General features: G+C 46.2%; 1 protein-coding gene and 1 long non-coding RNA gene across 2 annotated transcripts in view; one reads left to right on the forward strand and one right to left on the reverse strand.

Moving 5' to 3' along the window:
* The window catches only part of LOC142893165 (uncharacterized), a 164969-nt gene that overhangs the window by 26146 nt on the left and 121375 nt on the right, over positions 1 to 17448 (reverse strand). The window lies entirely within an intron of this gene.
* The window catches only part of dock1 (dedicator of cytokinesis 1), a 145411-nt gene that overhangs the window by 5602 nt on the left and 122361 nt on the right, over positions 1 to 17448 (forward strand). Inside the window, exons 2-5 of the mRNA XM_076033446.1 lie at positions 14660 to 14743; positions 16134 to 16174; positions 16267 to 16322; positions 16544 to 16640. Of these exons, the coding sequence (XP_075889561.1) occupies positions 14660 to 14743; positions 16134 to 16174; positions 16267 to 16322; positions 16544 to 16640 (278 nt within the window). The remainder of the gene's footprint in view (positions 1 to 14659; positions 14744 to 16133; positions 16175 to 16266; positions 16323 to 16543; positions 16641 to 17448) is intronic.

Here is a 17448-nt window from a genome sequence, read left to right on the forward strand (position 1 = left end):
CGGTTGGTGCAGACCGACAGGCCTGACTGGGCCTTGGCCAGCGGCTCTGGGGTGGAAAAGGTTGGTGGTGAGTGACACATCGGGAGCAGACGGCAGAGACTCGGTGTCTCGTTGCGAAGCTCGCGCCCTGAAAAAAACATCTCCCACCCAAAAAAGTGCAGCGAGCCAGGCAGCTCACAAAATATGGTTGCAATTAAATCACCGTCTGGGTTACTACACAAATTCCAAGCTTGTGTCTGAGCTCCCCGCCTCTCGGGTAGTGAGGCCCCAAGCCATGAGGTGAAACTTGACTTCTTGGCTTTTTTCCATGCATGTCATTGAGAAATAAAAGTCTTGTGTCGAAGATGCTTTGTCCAATCAAAGGAGACGAGATGAGTGAGTTTTAACTGAACTCTGATGTTCTCAACAGTCGGCAGAACTCGGTCCTGTAGAACCTTTGGGATGTGCATCTTAAAGTATTCCAGTGTCCAGTATTCCAAGTGGACTTTTCCTCTGGTGTCCTAATGCTAAGCTAACAGGGCATTTTGTTTTTTCTTGTTTTTAGTTTTATGAATTTGTGCCATGGCAGTGCAGTGGTCATGGCTGTGGGTTCGATTCCCGACTCTGTGGCCTTTCTGCCTGTGTGGCTCCTCCCACTGTCCAAACCTAGGAGGCGAGGTGGGATGAATGAATAAATGAATTCCTAGCTACTGTCTTGTTGCTTCATTTGACCTGCTGGGTTGGTTAAATGTGAAGTGATTCATAGTCAGCAGAGTTGCTCTGCATGTTTGTTTTGTTGTTTGCAATTCAGCAACACTGAACAACATACAATCTGCACATTTTTCATCTTTCCTTCTACTGTGCATTCCACAGACTAGTCACACAACTTCTGTAATCCACACTACATCTTAACTGCAGCCCCAGTTTTTGACAGTTCCTATATCTGGGTATTATCTTTTTAACGTGAGTGCCGTTTGACTGTTTTGCAGCTGTGCTTACCAACCACTGAGGCTCCATTATGCATCTACTGCTTCATCTACTGTAGTGGAAAAACGTTTTCGGGCACCCTCAGAATTTTACTCAACCCCAATTATTGCCATTAAATATTTGGCAGAGAATGTTGTTGTTGTGTGTTTCAAAAGGTTTGGCTGCATCAGAGGCACAGAAAGAAATCTAAATGAATTTGTTGTTTATAATGTTCTTGTTAATAAGACAAAATAAGAGCGCTAAATTGTAAGCTTGTTCTCTGGAAGTGTTTCCAGGGACAAAGTCGTCTTGCTGAAACATCCAGTCGTGTGCTGAAGCACGTGGCTGAATGTTGGCGACTGCACTGAAACAAACTGCACTTGGAGACTTCAGACGAACTCTTAGCGCAACACAGTACATCACAAATGCATGGGGTGTTTCAAATAGCGCCACATATTGAACAAGCGATGCATTGAATTATTAATTCTGAATCCACTGTTCAAAAAACAACCTAAAACCTCACCTTCCGTGCAAAACCATTTGTCGAAGTTGATGAATGACTGCGGGGGACCCGGGTTGATTTTTCTCCGCTGCGACTCAAACCTCCTCTGCTTTCCTCAAAATCTCCCCCCGGAGGCTAACCTTGGTATTTAGCTATAATTATACTCGCCGCACAATAAATATTTACAGTGGCAACATGCTGCAGGCTCGTCATCAGGCGACGTCAGTCGGTCAGAACCAACCCCCCTCGGCCCCATCAACCCGCGGAGGCCACTGTGACTTTGCCGTTATTCATCCTTAAAGAGGATAAAGCATCTCGCCGGCGGGGGTGGCGGCGAGCCACTTCTAACAGTGCCGCTCCCTGCGGCGGGCTCGTGTGACGGCGGCGAAGACAAACGATGGCCGACCTGTTTAATCAGTGGCTCCCTGTCGGGAGGCCGCGGGGACGCAGCCGGAGCTGCTGCTACATCTTGTTTAAGACGTTGTCGTCCCTAAAGGTTCCGGAGGAGATGATGGAGGGAAAAAAGAAAAGCGACAGTTGCTTGTGAACGCGTTCAGATTGGAAAGGCACAGGTGAACTCTGAGGTTTAACACTTCACCTGTGTTTTTTTCTTCCAATAGCTTCACGAGTTTCCTCCAGTGGCCACATGTGGTATTGCAAGAAAATAATCTAAAAAGCATTTCATTTACACAGTCTGCAATACAAAAAATAAATGCCTGGGAAACGGCTGACAGGATGCCTCTGACCTGAAACACAGTTTCGGGAGGGGGCGGGGGCAAAATGCGAAAGTAACCCGGAAGTCAAAAACTTTTTTGGCAGATGAGCAACTGGGGGCCCCCTCAGATATCTGGGACGGTCTGCTACGCAACCCCACGACCCCGAGTGCAGGGCAAGCGCTGACGCTGCAGATGCTTATGATGCGAGTTGTGATTGGTTGCCTGATAGCCTGCCCGCCCGCCTGGCTGGCTGTGCGGCCCTTGGTATTGATTGCAGCCGTGGCGGCCAGCAGCTTGTGTTTTGTCTGCCGAGGTTCCCGCTGTGCTGCCGCCTCGGCGAGCTCGACAGATGGTTAATGGTGTGTAACACGTCGCTGGTGCGACAAAAGGTCGGGCCGCTCTCTAGACGTGTTCCTCTGCATAATTCAGATCCAGGCCTGCTGATATTAGTGCCCTGCAACCTGTCAGCCGTCCCCTCGGCGTCAGCCGGCCGGCCTGCTGCTAATTGAGGGTTGCGTGAAGACGGTTGTGTCGCCGAACTGAATCCGGGCCCCACCGGTTAGAGGCACAAATACGTAATTAAAACGTTTGGACCAAAAATTGTGAGTGATCCACTGTGACAGAAATGTTGTTATTAGGGCGGGCAGGGGTACTTTGAGCTACTTAACCCCCCCCCGCCTCTGCCCCCGGAGCGAGTCAGCAGGTCACCTCTTTAATTAATCAACTCACTGGCAGGTGTGTTGGAAAATCAACAATCAACATACAGTGAAAGGAACATCGCCAGAGCAGAATTATTTAATTTCAGTTTTTTTTTTTTGCAAAAACAAAAGCGATATTAATAAAATTGTGATGAAATTACAATTGTGTCTCCGTTGAAGGATGTTTTGGGCACGAGCTTCGCAATTCTCGTGAAATCTCATCCAGTGAAACTCCACCGAAAGATTTCCTCCTCGTGTGAGCGACGGAACAACTTTTCTGTGGTGATGTTTGGAGAGAAATTCAGGTGTTTCCTTCATCTACTTTGTTCTTGTGTGGTTTTGTTCTTACATTGCCCTTTTCACATTTTGTAAAAGAGGTGCACAGCCCGGAAGCATGCAAGAGGAAAATCAATTTTAAGATTTTCCTTTTTTTTTTTTTTTAACATTGTCTTGACTAACAAATCCAATTTTGATTTAATATGGGTTAATCGATTAAACCTTAGTACAGACAAACAAGGGCAATGGCCAGTCAGCCAGCCAGTCGTCTCCTCGTCCTGCTCCTCCTTGTTCCTTCCCACTCTCCTCCCCCCGCCAGCTCGCAGCAGACAACCTCTCTGCTTCCTAAGGGGTCAACTGCCGTGGTCAGAGGCCGAGAGGACAGACTTCCTGCCACGACATTGAAAGGAAAAACAAAAAAAAAAACAACAACCCCGAACTAACTCACTGTTTGGGTACCTGAGAAAGCAGAAGTGTCACAATAAGGCCTCGACTGTCAACGTGTTGATAAGTCATTCATTTGCATGGCACACGTCAGTGCTGTTGTGTTTTTCTCCCACCATGGCCAGTTCCCACTGGGAACCTCCAGGGCTTCTAATGATGGAGTTTTCACTCTGCACTGGGCCGTCACGTGCACCAGTAGTCGCTCCTCCAGCCACTGTGGCTGGAGATGAACGAGATGAACTGAGCTTTTGTGCTTTCATGTGCAGCTGCGTGTGTGTGTGTGCGTGTGTGTTTGTGTGTGTCTGTGTTGTTGGCGTGCATGCAAGTGAGAGAGAGTGTGGCCCAGTCATTTGATGCGACAGCCAGTTTGTAATCCGCGTCTCTCTCTGAATTTAAAGGCAAAATGATTTTTGTTCAACTGTGACTTTTTGCATGATTGTTATTCAAAAAAAGAAGAGGACGTTTTTGGACCGTTTTCTAATAATAAATAGCAAACTAAAACAAGACATCCATCTTTCACTTCTGCGGTTTGGTCGGTTCATTCAGGAAGTGTTTTCTTTTTTTTCCACTCCCAGACCTGTAGAAGGTTCAACAAAGCATCAGTTTTAGCTGAAGGCTGTAAACAGACGGCTAAACATGCTGTTTTCTTCTGGGGAGTTTTGACTGTTTGTGTCAGGCTGGATCTCGTAAAGTCTTTTGTCCGACGACTGTTTTGCAGAAACCCCTCGGTGTGAATTCCGCCCTTTATGAAAGTGTTACGCAAGTGTTTTTTGGTGGGTTTTCCTTTTTTTAGATGGCCAGAAGAAGAAGTCGTGAGTCATGTTTAGACGACCGGTCACAGGTTGCAAACCGGTCAACTGCTATGAAACTGCAAGTGGTTGTGTAAAAAAAAAAAATAGAAAAGAAACCACACGAGTGGCCGCCCTGACTGAGCGCCTCTGAAAGTAAATGTGTGTGTTTCACATCAGGGCTGGTGCAACAACAGCACAGCGTGTCAGGAGCTTTTTAATTGGTCATTTTTTTCATTCAAAGGACCATGGTTAAAAACACACACAGACTACCAGTGTTCTAATGTTGATGGCAGGTGAGCCGAAGTGACTGAACCAGTTCTCACAGACGAGTCGTGACGAATCTTAATTGGCTTCATCTTTTTCTCCCACTTGTGCGTTCCTCTGATGTTGAATAAAGACTTGTTGACACCTTTTGTCTTTGGCTTTATTAAGGCTGTGAGGAGGAAGAGAAATGAATGAAAGTTGGATTTTTTAGTTTTTGGTTTTTGTTCCTGCTTCTGTTTTAGCGAAAAGTGGAGGCGGAGACTCGTTACTATGATGCTGAGTAATGTGACAGTGAGTTCAGAATTTTAGTTTTGGTGCTGCCGCTTCATTAAAGACTGGCTTCAAATCCTGAAGTACTGATTAGAAAGTCAGAGATGCTGTTTGGGATTTTTTTTCTTTTCCCCTCGGATCAGGTTGATGTTTATTATTCTTTGCCAGACGTCCAACCAGGAGAAGCTGCGTCTCTCCTCCTTGAGGTGGGAACTCTCCAGACTTCCGCAGCTCCTGACTTCAAAGGTCCCGTCGTCTTACTCACCCTCAGAAGTTCATTTTTCACCAACAAGTCGAGCCGAGCAGCTTTGTTTGATTAGTTAGCCACACTAAAAGAATCTGCAGAAGCTCACAGAATGTTTAGCCCTCTGTTTACAGCCTGTTGCTAAAGAGCGATGCTTCGTTGGGCCTTTCACATGCTTTGGAAGGGGAGGGAGTCTAAAGGGGCTGGCTGGGGTGGCTGGGGGTGTGGTCACCAGCCTCGGAGAGAGATATTGAGGCCCTTTGTGACATTACAGGAGGCCAGTAGTTTTAATAGACGTTGTGTGACAATTGGAGTGAGGAAAAGGACGTTTTCTTCATTGATGAGAAACCAGGTCGTCATCAATAACCCGGCCTGCTGCGCCGCCACTCACAGTTTCCAACAGAACAAATGATGGCAGAGATTATGACGAAACCCTAACCCCACCACAAACGTCTAAGTTGAAAAGATTTCAGGTGTTTATGTTTGGAGGGTAAAATGTAGAGACGTTTGTGTGAAGAGCAACATGCAAAGAGATTAGAGATTGTTTAGCGGTAACAAGAGATGTTGTAATGTGCAAAGAGACCTTTGAGAGGTCAGTGACCTTTTGCATTTGGTCATCGTGTCATTGTATTTTTATTGATTTTTCTTTGGATGTACAAATGATCAATGTGAGAGCAAGTGTGGGTGTTAACCGATGCACCCTTAATTGTAAGGCTCTTTTTTTCATAAACAGGAAATAACTAAGTTGATATCAGGGTGTGTAAAATAAACCCTGGTAGGATTTTGTATGGCTGCTGCTTTTGTTTCCTCCGTCTATGCTCTCTCCGGCCCCTCATATTGCAAACACAAACTCTGCTAATGTCCCTCTTGGTTTAAATTCCACCTCGCTGAGTGAGTGAGTCTTTTTATTTTTGCTTGCAAAGAGCGTTTTTTTTTTTGTTTTGTTCAAATATTTAACTGCGAGTTTCGCCCTCGTTAAAATTCATGTCGCAGGTGATGGAGCATCACGGTGCGGGGTGTAATCGCCCGCTTCTTGCTGCGTGCATTTATTATTTGGGCTGCTGGGGGATAAATAACCCGCATCCTTCTGAAAAATATGATGAGGTGGCTTGCATTTTAACAGCGGGGTCATGAAGTCAAATCTGAAATCCGCGATTGAGTCTTTTGCTATTTATCACCACTGCATTTAAAGCTGTTGTACTTTTCTTAACATGCCGCTGCCACTTTTATGTCCTGGTCTCTCATGCGAGTTCTCATCTGTTGAGTTTGTAAACATGCGGAAAGCTGCAAATCCCTCCTGGAAGGTGGATTTTCTACTTCCAGGAATAATTCCCCGATTGGGTTGCTCTGCGGAGAAAGTCTTTCAAAGGCTCTTGCCCCCTCCCTCCTCCTCCCTTCCCTCCCTTCCCATCCTCCCTCCTTTCTCTTGGTTTTACCGAGGCAGTTCAGCCACTGCGTGTCGGAGCTGCGGCCGCTCCCGTAATGAGCCGGCGGTCTCGCATGATTTTCAATTAAAGGTTCCGCCAAGGAGAGGAAAAAAAATGGAGATGCAGGAGCTCTCTGCACAGCAGGAAGTCCCGCACAACGGCGTTTGCGTGTCAATCTGCTAGCTTTCCCTCCACCTTTGTACCTAACTGGCCTCTTTAAGCCTCAGTTCTGCCCTGTCGTTTATGTCTCGATTGATTTCCGCTCTGTTAACAATCTTGCTGTAGTCACGCAAAACAAACAAATAGAAGCACAACCCAGCAGTGTTTCCTTTCCTTCGTGCCCTCCGGAAGCCTCCCCCCCACAACCTCCAGTCTATTGTGATACAGTAATATCTCAAGTGGAATTTCCTGCCTGGTTCCAGTGGGAGAGGGAGGAGTCCTCCGTCCTGCTCATTGCTGACAGATTACAACTGTAGTATCATCCACCAGATGCAGAGCAAACTGAAAAGGCTCTCCACTATAATTGGCTTGGGAGAATTTATAAAACAGTGGCAGCAGCAGTGGTGCTGAGGGATTTACCCCCCCCCCCAAAAAAAAAACAAACAAACAACAACAACAAGTAGGCTTTTTCAGTAGGTGGCAGTAGAAGCAACATACAAATGACCCTGGGAGGAGGAGGAGGAGGAGAAGAGTTGGTGATAAACTAGAAATAAAAAAAGTTGTGGCAATTTGGTGGCATACCGATTTTCCCCAGTGGCCATTCAAGGTACTGCACCAAAACAAAATCCCATCGCCCCAAAACACATTTTTACCTTAAAAAGAACCTTAAGGACGACATTTCACTCGGTTGTGATATTTGTCCTTGATGGAGGTGGTGAAAAAGTGCGTTGTGTGATATTTGTGTCTATTGGTAATAATAATAATAATAATAATAATAATAATAATAATAATAATGATAATGATAATACGTTTTATTTATGTTTGGTGAGTCCAAATGGCACGACGTCGGTCTTGTCAGTGGTCAACATGTTTTTGGCGCTCTTGTCGCAGCATTGCAACATTCTGCTGCATGTTGTGGGAAAAAGGCATACTTGTTGTTGCTTGTTTTGTCTTTTGCAAAGCCAGTTGACTCAAGGAAACTGATTTCTGCTTAATAGTTTTTTTCCCCCTCATACTCCAAATACTTCCCGGACTATGTGGAGTATGTTCAGCTCAGGAAAATCTTTTTGATGGCTTTATTTCCTGTTAAGCGCTATGGTTTCTCTTTTCATGCATTGAATCAGCAGCCTGTTGTATTTTTTTTTTTTTAGTTTAAAAAATGAAGAAGAACAGAAAATGAAGAACTGTGCAAAGATGGTTTTATCTCACAGTTTGTCATGAATGAACATGTTCATTTCAGTGAAACTGTGGCCTCCTCTGGGTTTGCGTCATCACGACATTTCCGTGCGTCACGCCTTGTTGAAAATGAAGTTTCAGAAGATCGGCAGAATTCTCACACAACAGAACCAGCTTGTTTTTTTTTGTCACGAAGCATCATTTGAAATGAGTTCAATATAAAGAGCTGGCATTCCTCCATCCCTTTGAAATAGAGAATAACTGCGTAGCTGATGGCCGATATAAGGTATTTTTTGGGGAATTTGTGCGTATTAAAGCGTTCGTCGACAGTTGCTGGGCGGAAATAGTGTCGGCTGCTGCAACGAGCTGCACGACTTTGATAATGGTGCAGATCTGGCTGATGGTCGAGGTCCAGGAGTGGGAAGAAGATGAGAGGAGTCGGAGACGCCGTCTGATTGGAATCATTGAAGTGAGACGGAGCAGCACCACTGGGAAGATTGACCCCCAAAAAAAAAGACCACCACAAGAGACGGTTGGACTCTGCAAAGCAAACGAAAAGGAGAAAAATATAGTCCAGTGAAACACTCCAGGAATCAAGGAAGTCGTTAAGATAACGACGCTGCTTTGTTTTTTGTCATAATGGTGTCGCGATGAGCTGCCCTCCCCAACTGCAACAGCAGGTGGCAACGTGAACCATGTTGGTTGACAAACTGACCAAATCACACTAAGAAGAAGAGGAAGAAAAACCAACCATCTCTCGAGTCATGAGTTGGTGCCCCCCCCGCCCCCCAGAGTCCAAGATGGCGGCCCATTCATTTCAATGGCGTTGCTCACCCAGAGCATACGGCGAAAAGGTTTTCCACTTCTGCATGGGCCCATAGAGCATGCGCAGTAGCTTCACTTCCCATCATGCCTCTGAAGGTCACATCATCTGTTTGGCCAATCAGAACGATCTGAGACACAGCAGCACGTACGACGTGGTGACGTCACGCTGGGAATAAACTCTTTTCTGCTGATTTTCTGGCCCCTATCATCTTTTTAAAACACTAAAAGACCACAAGTGAAACATCTACAGTAGAAAGAGTTGCTATGAATCGCATTTCAGGTCACAGTCATCCTGTCAGCCGTTTTTTAAGGTGTTGAAAAATACTTTTTGGGCCCATGTGATTTCTCTTGCTGCAGTACCTTGCGTGGCCACTGGGAAAGATTGCTGCGCACCACCATATTGCCAGTCCGGTATCCAGTTCTTGTAATACATCCATGGTTGGGCCACAGAGGTTCATTTTGTCTCATCTGTGAAGCTGTGTCCGAATTCTCCCCCCTACTCACACAATGTATTCACTGTATAGATGCTGCGCCATTTTGATAGTCCACTCACTGTATCCCAAGATGCATTGCTAAAATCTATGCATTGTGGCAGCTCATGGTCACATTTTTTCCAAGGTGGCATCGCAGTGGAAAACATGTCGGCAGAAACATTTTTCAGCTGAATGTGTTTGCATCCAAAGCGCTAGTAGAAATGTACAAACCGTGTCGACCGTTGTCCTGGAGATGAATGAGACCGCAAGAACTTCCAACATCACCCTAACGATACATAAATTGCAGAAAATCATATTGCTGTGTGTGTGTGTGTGCGTGTGCGTGTGCGTGTGTGTGTGTGTGTGTGTGTGTGTGTGTGTGTGTGTGTGTGTGTGTGTGTGTGTGTGAAGCTTCTCCTCCACAGTCGTCTCATCCAGCTTCTCCTTCATTCCGCCGAAGCACCGTATTGAATTTAAATTCTTTGTTGTGAAAGTGTTGCTCTGTATTCTTTTCCTCCACACAACTTATCCGTCTGGGGGCATGGGGTGCTTTTATTGGGCTGCTCTGTGGAACATGCAGGCGTGTGAGTCTTTGGCCTTTTGCCGGTTTCTTCTGATCAACAGGGCTGCATCGGCGATCTTTTCATGCGTTTCCTAAACGTAACATTTTTTCTGTCCCTTGTTGTCCTGACAGTAGATTTTTAGAACCTTTCAACTGAGACGTTTTCAGAAACCGCTGTTTTGCTTTTGCGCTCCGCCCGTCTTTTGTGCGAGTCTGTGCCCCGACTGTCTTGTTGTAACTGTTTTGTCACAACAAAACAGTTGTAGTTTGAAGCTTTCACGCTCGTGTCAGAAAGTCTCTGACACTGCGTTTTATTCACTCCAGTGTGGCTTCCAGTCAATATCTCAACCTCATTGTCAGCCCACGCCACTTCCTGCTGCGCTACTCTGTTTTTGTTGGTGGTGAATTAAAAAAGTGAACAAAAATATCTTTCCGTGACAAAGAAGTGCAAGACAACTGAAAACATTTTCAGGGCAGCGGAGGGGGAAGAGCCTCGGCGCAAAGGATTCTGAAAGGTGGTTCAGGCACCTCTGGATCTTCGTCAGGTTTTCATCACATCACCGTTTCAACAGGAGAACAGAACAGAAGTGTTTTCTGCAGATATTTACTAGTGTGGCTTTTGCCACCAGCACGTACTCGGCTCAACTTGGGTTTTCAAGCTTGTCCACTAGGTGGCAGCACCCTCAACTAGGGACTATTTTAGTACCTGCTCGGCCGAGTGCAGGCCACTGATTGGAGCGACTCTTTCACAAAAATCAAACCTGCCATTAAAAAAAACCAAACAAACCCACACACATACAAAAACAACACTGACGTTGCGTTTTGTCTCGCCAACCAGCGCTGCGCTCAACTGACCAGGTGGAGACAACGTTTCTGTGCATGTACAATTTCAGAGGGAGTGAGACGGAGAAGTTCTGTCACTCACGAGGACCAGCGGACTGTGTCAGGAGAAGCTGAAAAAAAAACCAAAAAGTCATCTTTGATGTTTTGGGGCTTTTGAGATGCCTGGCTATGACTCCACATTGAGGTGGAATTCAGTGGGAACAAAAACCCAACCAGGTCAAGTTGAGTCAAGTGGAGTGCTCTCCTCCTCCTCCTCTTCTTCCCTTATCTCCAGCTCCCCCTCCGTCCTCCTGTACCGACTCCTTCCTCTCCTCTTCTCCTTCCTTTTCTTCTTCCTCCTCTCCCCGTCTCCCCTCCTCTTCCTCCTCCCTCTCCTCCACCCTTGTCCCACCCTCCTCATCACCCTCCCCCTCCTCCTCCTCCTCCTCCTCAGAGGATGCTGATTGGTCAACTCACTCACCGATGCAGGCTCTGTTAGTTGGGTTCCGACTGTTGTCCACCTGTAACGGGAGACAAACTGTTGCACTGGTGTCAAGACGGTTGCTGCAGCTTTCTTCTCACCACCCACGACGTTCCTTCCCCCTTCAGCCGTGAGCAGCCCGCGAGCTGCTCCCCCCGCCAGGAGGAACTTTCTCGTCTGGGATTTCCTGCTTGGCTGCAGCTGCTCCTGGTGCTTCTCTCCTCTGTGTTTTTGTTTCCCCCCCCACCCCCCTGTTTTCCTCACTTTCATCTGCCTTCTGCACTGTCGTCTGAGTGTAATGACACGTTAGACCGTGTGAGGATTAGTTCAGGTTATTAGCCGAGCCCAGAGCGTCCAATTACAATCAGCGCTGTGTTTACAAGGGGCTGCTTATAATAGTAGTAGGAAGAGGTGGAGGAGGTGGAGAAAGAGAAGGAAGACGAGGTGGATGAATAGAGGGAGGAAGAGGAGGAGGAGCCCTGTAATCTGACTCCACCTCCTCTTCCTCATGTCCCAGTTTGCTGCCAGTTATAAATGGAAAAACGAGCCGACTGCGAGCGCTGCTGCCGCTGCTGTTTATCAAGGCGCACAGGAAATGACTTGCATGCCACACTTCTGGGAGAGCTCGGTCCACTTCCCCTGCCTCCTTCATCATCAGGCGGAGGTGGGGGCGGGTCCTCGGAATGCAAATAAAGGCCGATGAGTCATAATCGACGGCTCCCATGTTTGATGGTCGTCGTTTGATCAGTAAGTTGTTGTTGGTGTTGTTGTTGTTGTTCATCACCGCTGACCCTCCACCGTTTCCCAGAGCTCCACTTTCCCTGATATGAGATCAGCCGGGCAGCTGCTCAGGTCATCACTTTTATTTTTATTTTTTATTTTTCCTTTGGTGAAATATTACACGAGAGCATCAACGTGTTTCTTACTGCTGCTGAGTCTGCTGGACTTGGCGAACCCACTTCCAAACTCTCTGGGTGTCGAACTTTGATACATTTGTAGCTCCGATCCTATCAAACATCAATCAATCCAACATCTTTTGTTGCCAAATTCCCATATAACCAAGAAAGTATATCGTAGCGTCATTTGGCATCAAGATGTAAAGTGGCTGCTGATTGGCTTTCACATTGCAGAGGCGTAAGCTAAAGACACTTTAGTTGACGTCAGAGTGAAAATTAGCACCAACCAACGATTCTAAAGTGGCTCCACTTCAATAATGTGGATCAGAGTAAAGAAAAATGCAAAATTTATTCCGACGTCTGGTACCAAACAAGTATCATTCTGAAACCAGTTATGAAACCAAGCTATTAGCCAAGATTAACATCTTTAAAAAAAAAAAAAAAAATATATATATATATATATATATATATATATATATATATATATATATATATATATATATATATATATATATATGTGAATGGTACCCACGCAAATGGCACTTTTTTTTTAGCTCTTAACGGTGCTTCAGTCGGCGGCACTGATGGATCGCTGGGTTTTTGGGTGTTCAGTTCATTTCCTGGTCGCTTCCTTTTGTCTCATTGTCAGTGCTGTGTTCTGGCAGATTCGTCGGGGCTCAATGGCCTGTTGAATGAGCGACCCAAAAACAAAACAAAACAAAACAAAAAAACACAGGCACTTTGGCCCCACAATTGTGTATTTGCACTTTGACTCCACACAGCAGGCCAATGTGAGTGTGTCGCCATTGTGTGCTGAGATAATGTAACAGACCCACATGATGGTTTGCCTTATTATAGCCTCACTGATCGATATATCCATCTATTGATCTATCGCTCTATCATCTATCCATCCATCTATCTATCTATCCATCTATCTATCCATCGATCCATCTATCCATCCATCCATCCATCCATCCATCTATCGATCCATCGATCGATCGATCTATCTATCTATCGATCCATCTCCTACAGGTGACCTCATGTCACCCTGACGTCTTCCGTCATGGTGTGACCTCGTTATTGGCTAATGCAGTCTCCGCTGCTAATTGTCTCTCTGCTATCAGAGCAGCCTTTGTGATCGACGGTGCTTTATTTAAAAACTTGATCGGAATCACAAACATGATGCGTCTTAAAACTCATTTACATGAGTCCAACCTGGAGTTGTGCTAAAGTGCAAACGGTGCAGAAACACCCCCTGCATGCTACTGTACTTGTGCGGTGTCTGTTGGCTCCAGTCGGCTGCTCTGATTGGCCGAGAGGACGGGGGGTGCGGTCGGCTCGACGTGAAGCCTCCGGATTCTGCAGCGACTCGCTTATTTTATTTTAATTAAGCCATCACTCACCTTTGGAAACGTGTGTTGAAGCGGCGCAGCATGCACTCCCTCCGCAGGACACACACACACACACAGACAGACAGAGACACACACAGACAGAGACACACACACACTAGCAGATTAGTGTCAGTTTTGCCTGCAGGCGTCGTCTCAGCTCTGCCTCCTTGTCCTGCTGCCAGGTTTTGTGCAGTTTTTTTTTCTGTTTTGCACACGCGTGTGTCCTCTGTGTTGTCGACTTTTCTTTTTCATCGTAGCATTGTGAGCTGTCCCAAGTATCGATGCTCGAGACATCCCCAGATGCAACAATAGCGTCGTCTTTTGGGGGAGGGGTTAAATAATCGTGGCAGCGGAATGAAGGAAAGAGCGAGCGAGATGTTCTGGTTGGCACCAGTGGAGGAGGATCCGTCATTGGTTCAGACTCATTTTCTTTTGTAAGTTTGTAACATCAGTGTAGTGATGCAGTTTAGCGACTGACTCTCCTTCTTCTTCTTCACCTCTCTGTCCTCTCCTCCTTCGGGCATTTTTCTCACCCTGCCTTGTCGTGCCAATCTGATGATGACCTCTGACCTCATGCGGGGTCATGACGGATGATTGGTCGGGGTCCTTTATTCCTCCTGGAAATGTTTTTCTTCCTGCCTTCTGTAACAGAAGGAAACCGTCATCTTTTTCTTTTTCATCCGCAGCCAACGGAGAAAAAAAACAAAAAAACAAAATAGCCGTTAACTCGCCATTGAGCCGCTTTTACGATTCACCACCTGGTGTTCCAAGTGCTTGGCATATTTTTGTCTCCATTTCTGGCCGTTAAAACAGAACATTAGACATGAACTGAATTGTGTTGTTGTCGTCGTCGTTGTCGTTGTCGTCGTTGTCGTTGTCGTCGTCGTCGTCGTCATTTTCACGGTCCCCCTGACCGAGGAACTGAGCCGTGTTCCTCATCTCCCCTCCCCGTTTGTGTCTTGTGCGAGAACATTTGAAACCTGAACCGGAGTTCCATTATCGCCTGGTCTCCGTCCTGTAATCCCGACTGAATCAGTTTTTTTTGTTACCGCCACTCGGTCGTCGTTGTCGTTGTCGTCGTCGTTGTTGTTGTTGTTGTTGTTTCCTGTCAGCATCGTGTGAGTGGGTGTCGCGTGGTTGTGCGCCGCCGCTACACCGTGGTAAACTATTAGCGCCACCAGGGAGCCAAACGCCTTATTGCCACTCTCTCTATCTCGTCCCTGCCTCCTCCTCCTCTCCTAATATATCCTTCTTCGGATATTGCCTCATCTTTTCTTTTCTCTCTCTCTCTCTCCAGCAATCTATAACTACGACGCCCGAGGAGAGGAGGCGCTGTCGCTGCAGATCGGAGACACGGTGCACATCCTGGAGACGTATGAAGGTGAGAGCAGCTTTTTAACGGACGACCTCGGCGACGGGAGCTGACGAGGCGTCGTCATCCAGCTCCTCTGTTCTTCCGTCAGATGAAATGCACATTTGTTTCCCCTCATCCGTCTGGCAAAGAGCCCAAAAAGCCTTTTTTTTTTTTTCCTTCTTCCAAATGAGCCGGTAAATCTCGGAAGGCCATTGGGCGAACCCTGTGGCAATCAAACGGGCCAATAAGATTTGCTCGAAAAGCTCTACGGTTATTACGAGCCCTCCCCTCAGCGGCAAGGCCTTCTGTAAAGTGAAGCGCCAGGAACCTTACGTTTTTACTTTTACACACCTATAGCGCACAACGCCAATCCTGTTTCTCGGAGCATTTTCAATTTCAAGTTCTTTATTTTTCAGGAGGACAGTGTACGGTGTACAGCACCCCGTTTTGCAGGGATGTGATTGTACCCATTTTCAACCAGGGGATGGTTTTCATTGGTAGTTGTTATAGGCACAGTGCCAGTAAGGTTGTCAAGCTGGTGGCTGCCACTCAAAACGGGATGTCGTCGTCCTCGCTTGTCATGCTGCTGCTGCTGCTGCTGCTGCTGCTTCTGAGGGAGGACAATGTTAAACAGTGGCTGCAGGTAACCGACGCTAGCATTATAACTATGATAACTAATTTCTAACTCGGTTACTTCAGCTTTAGCATTTGGGAAACTTCAGGAGAAGCCACCACATTATTACAGCTCCTTTGAGGGTTCCGAAAAGCAGTCCCTGAGAGAACATTTTTCTTCTTTTGACAAATCACATCACAATGCATTTGAACAGACCATAGTATGGTCACATGAGCTTAGAGCAAATTGAAACAAACCCCCTCCCAACCAAAAACAAAACACAAATGGGGTAACAACATCGCACAATGCATAGCTTCACAACACAGTTTCAGATTTCCAGAGTTTCCTCAAGTCCACAAGTTCTCCAGGAATGGAAGAAAGGGCTTCCAAACGTCAATGAATTTGGCAGATTGTGGACGTTCACTTTTCTAGGACGAGGCACGTTGGCGGTTCGCTCAGCTGCTTGTATTTGTCCTCAAGAGTGAAACCAGTTCCGGGTCTCTGGGTCAAATTCAGACTGTTGCTTCCTCATGTGTAGGTAGAGGAACACCTCTTTAGGTTTTCTGGCACCGTTGTGGAAGCCACAGATGTTGCTAGTTGGAATACCTCTCACAATGCAACACGGCAGCTAATCTGCTAAACTGAGAGCAAATGGCTTTCGGATAAACAAAGTGCCTCTGGCGCCCAGCCACCAGCGATTGGCCAGTTAGCTCAGTGAAATCGTAGCGGCTGCCTGTAAAGATTTTTATTTCACTTCATCGTACGTGAATCATTGAACGCCTCTTCCCTCTTTTCCTCCCTCAGGCTGGTACAGAGGACATCGGCTGAGGAGGAAGTCGAAAAAGGTGAGAAGTTTTGCTCCACCCATTCGGCGCCTTTTGTGTGTGTATGTGTGTGTGCCGTGTTTCTCGTCTTTAACTGCCACTTCCTCTTCCAGGGCATATTTCCTGCTTGTTACATCCACCTGAAAGAAGCCACAGTAGAGGGCAGCGGGTGAGAACCTTTCTACTCTTTCAGTGTCTTTGTGTGTTTCCTCCTTTTGCTTCTGTGCTTTCAGAACTGCAATAAAGAAATCATTTCCTTTTATTTTGATTTTAATTTTACATCATAAAACTCAAAACAAAAATAATGAACCCCGACCCAAAGTCCTTCATTCTGCCTGGGAACAAAAGGGAGAAACAGAATTATTTTTCCTGACCCCCCTCCCCCACCAGACAAAAGGAGACGGTGATTCCTGCCGAGCTGCCGCTGGTGCAGGAGGTCACCACCACGCTGCGGGAATGGGCCACCATATGGAGGGACCTGTATGTGGTAAGCAGACCTGTCCACACACACACGCACGTGCACACACACACAAACACACACACGCACGTGCACACACACACAAACACACACAGTGACTTTACACACCCGCTGTGTAAAACGCAGTTTTTATTCATTCTGCGTTATTATTTTTTTTTTTTGTGCAACAGAGATCAGCAAAGACCCGCTACCCCTACTTGCCTCTGATTGGATTAGGGGTTAAGCTATCGGGGACTAGAATTTAATACAATCTTAAAAAAGTGTTGGTTTCATTAAAAAAAAAAACATAAATGTTTTGTTCATAAAAAAATGAATTAAAATGTACAATTGCAGGGTTGTCTGGGCCACTGTGCAGGTGGGTCATCAGAATCTGCATGAAAATAAATACTTCACTGTCCTAAGTTGGAGGCAGGTTTTCATTTCAATCATCCAGGTGTGTTAGTCCAGTTTCAGTCGTGCGGAGCTGATTCTCTCAAGCTGAACGTCAACATGCTGTCGCTACTCTGTTGAAGGGGGCGGAGCCAAAAACCTCCATATTGTCCACCTCTGATGTTTTCAAAAACTTGTTTCCCGTCTGTCTGACTTGTTTTTCTTGGACTTTTTTTGAACAACCTAAGTCATCCAGTGTATTGAGGCCTTTAATGAGCCATGAAAGAAGAAAACCTTTTTCAACATGCTGCTGTTTTATTTCACACGTCCGTCTAATATTGAGCCCAGAGAAAATGTTAGTAAAAATAGTAAGACATCCACTTCCTTTACTTTACGCCCACCAGTCAGATTTTATTCAACCAAATTTTTTGGTATTGGTTGGAGGGTT

Source organism: Nelusetta ayraudi, unplaced genomic scaffold (genome assembly GCF_046127955.1).
Source record: "Nelusetta ayraudi isolate G7.1 ecotype Tasmania unplaced genomic scaffold, CSIRO-AGI_Nayr_v1 ptg000042l, whole genome shotgun sequence".
Lineage (NCBI taxonomy): Eukaryota > Metazoa > Chordata > Actinopteri > Tetraodontiformes > Monacanthidae > Nelusetta > Nelusetta ayraudi.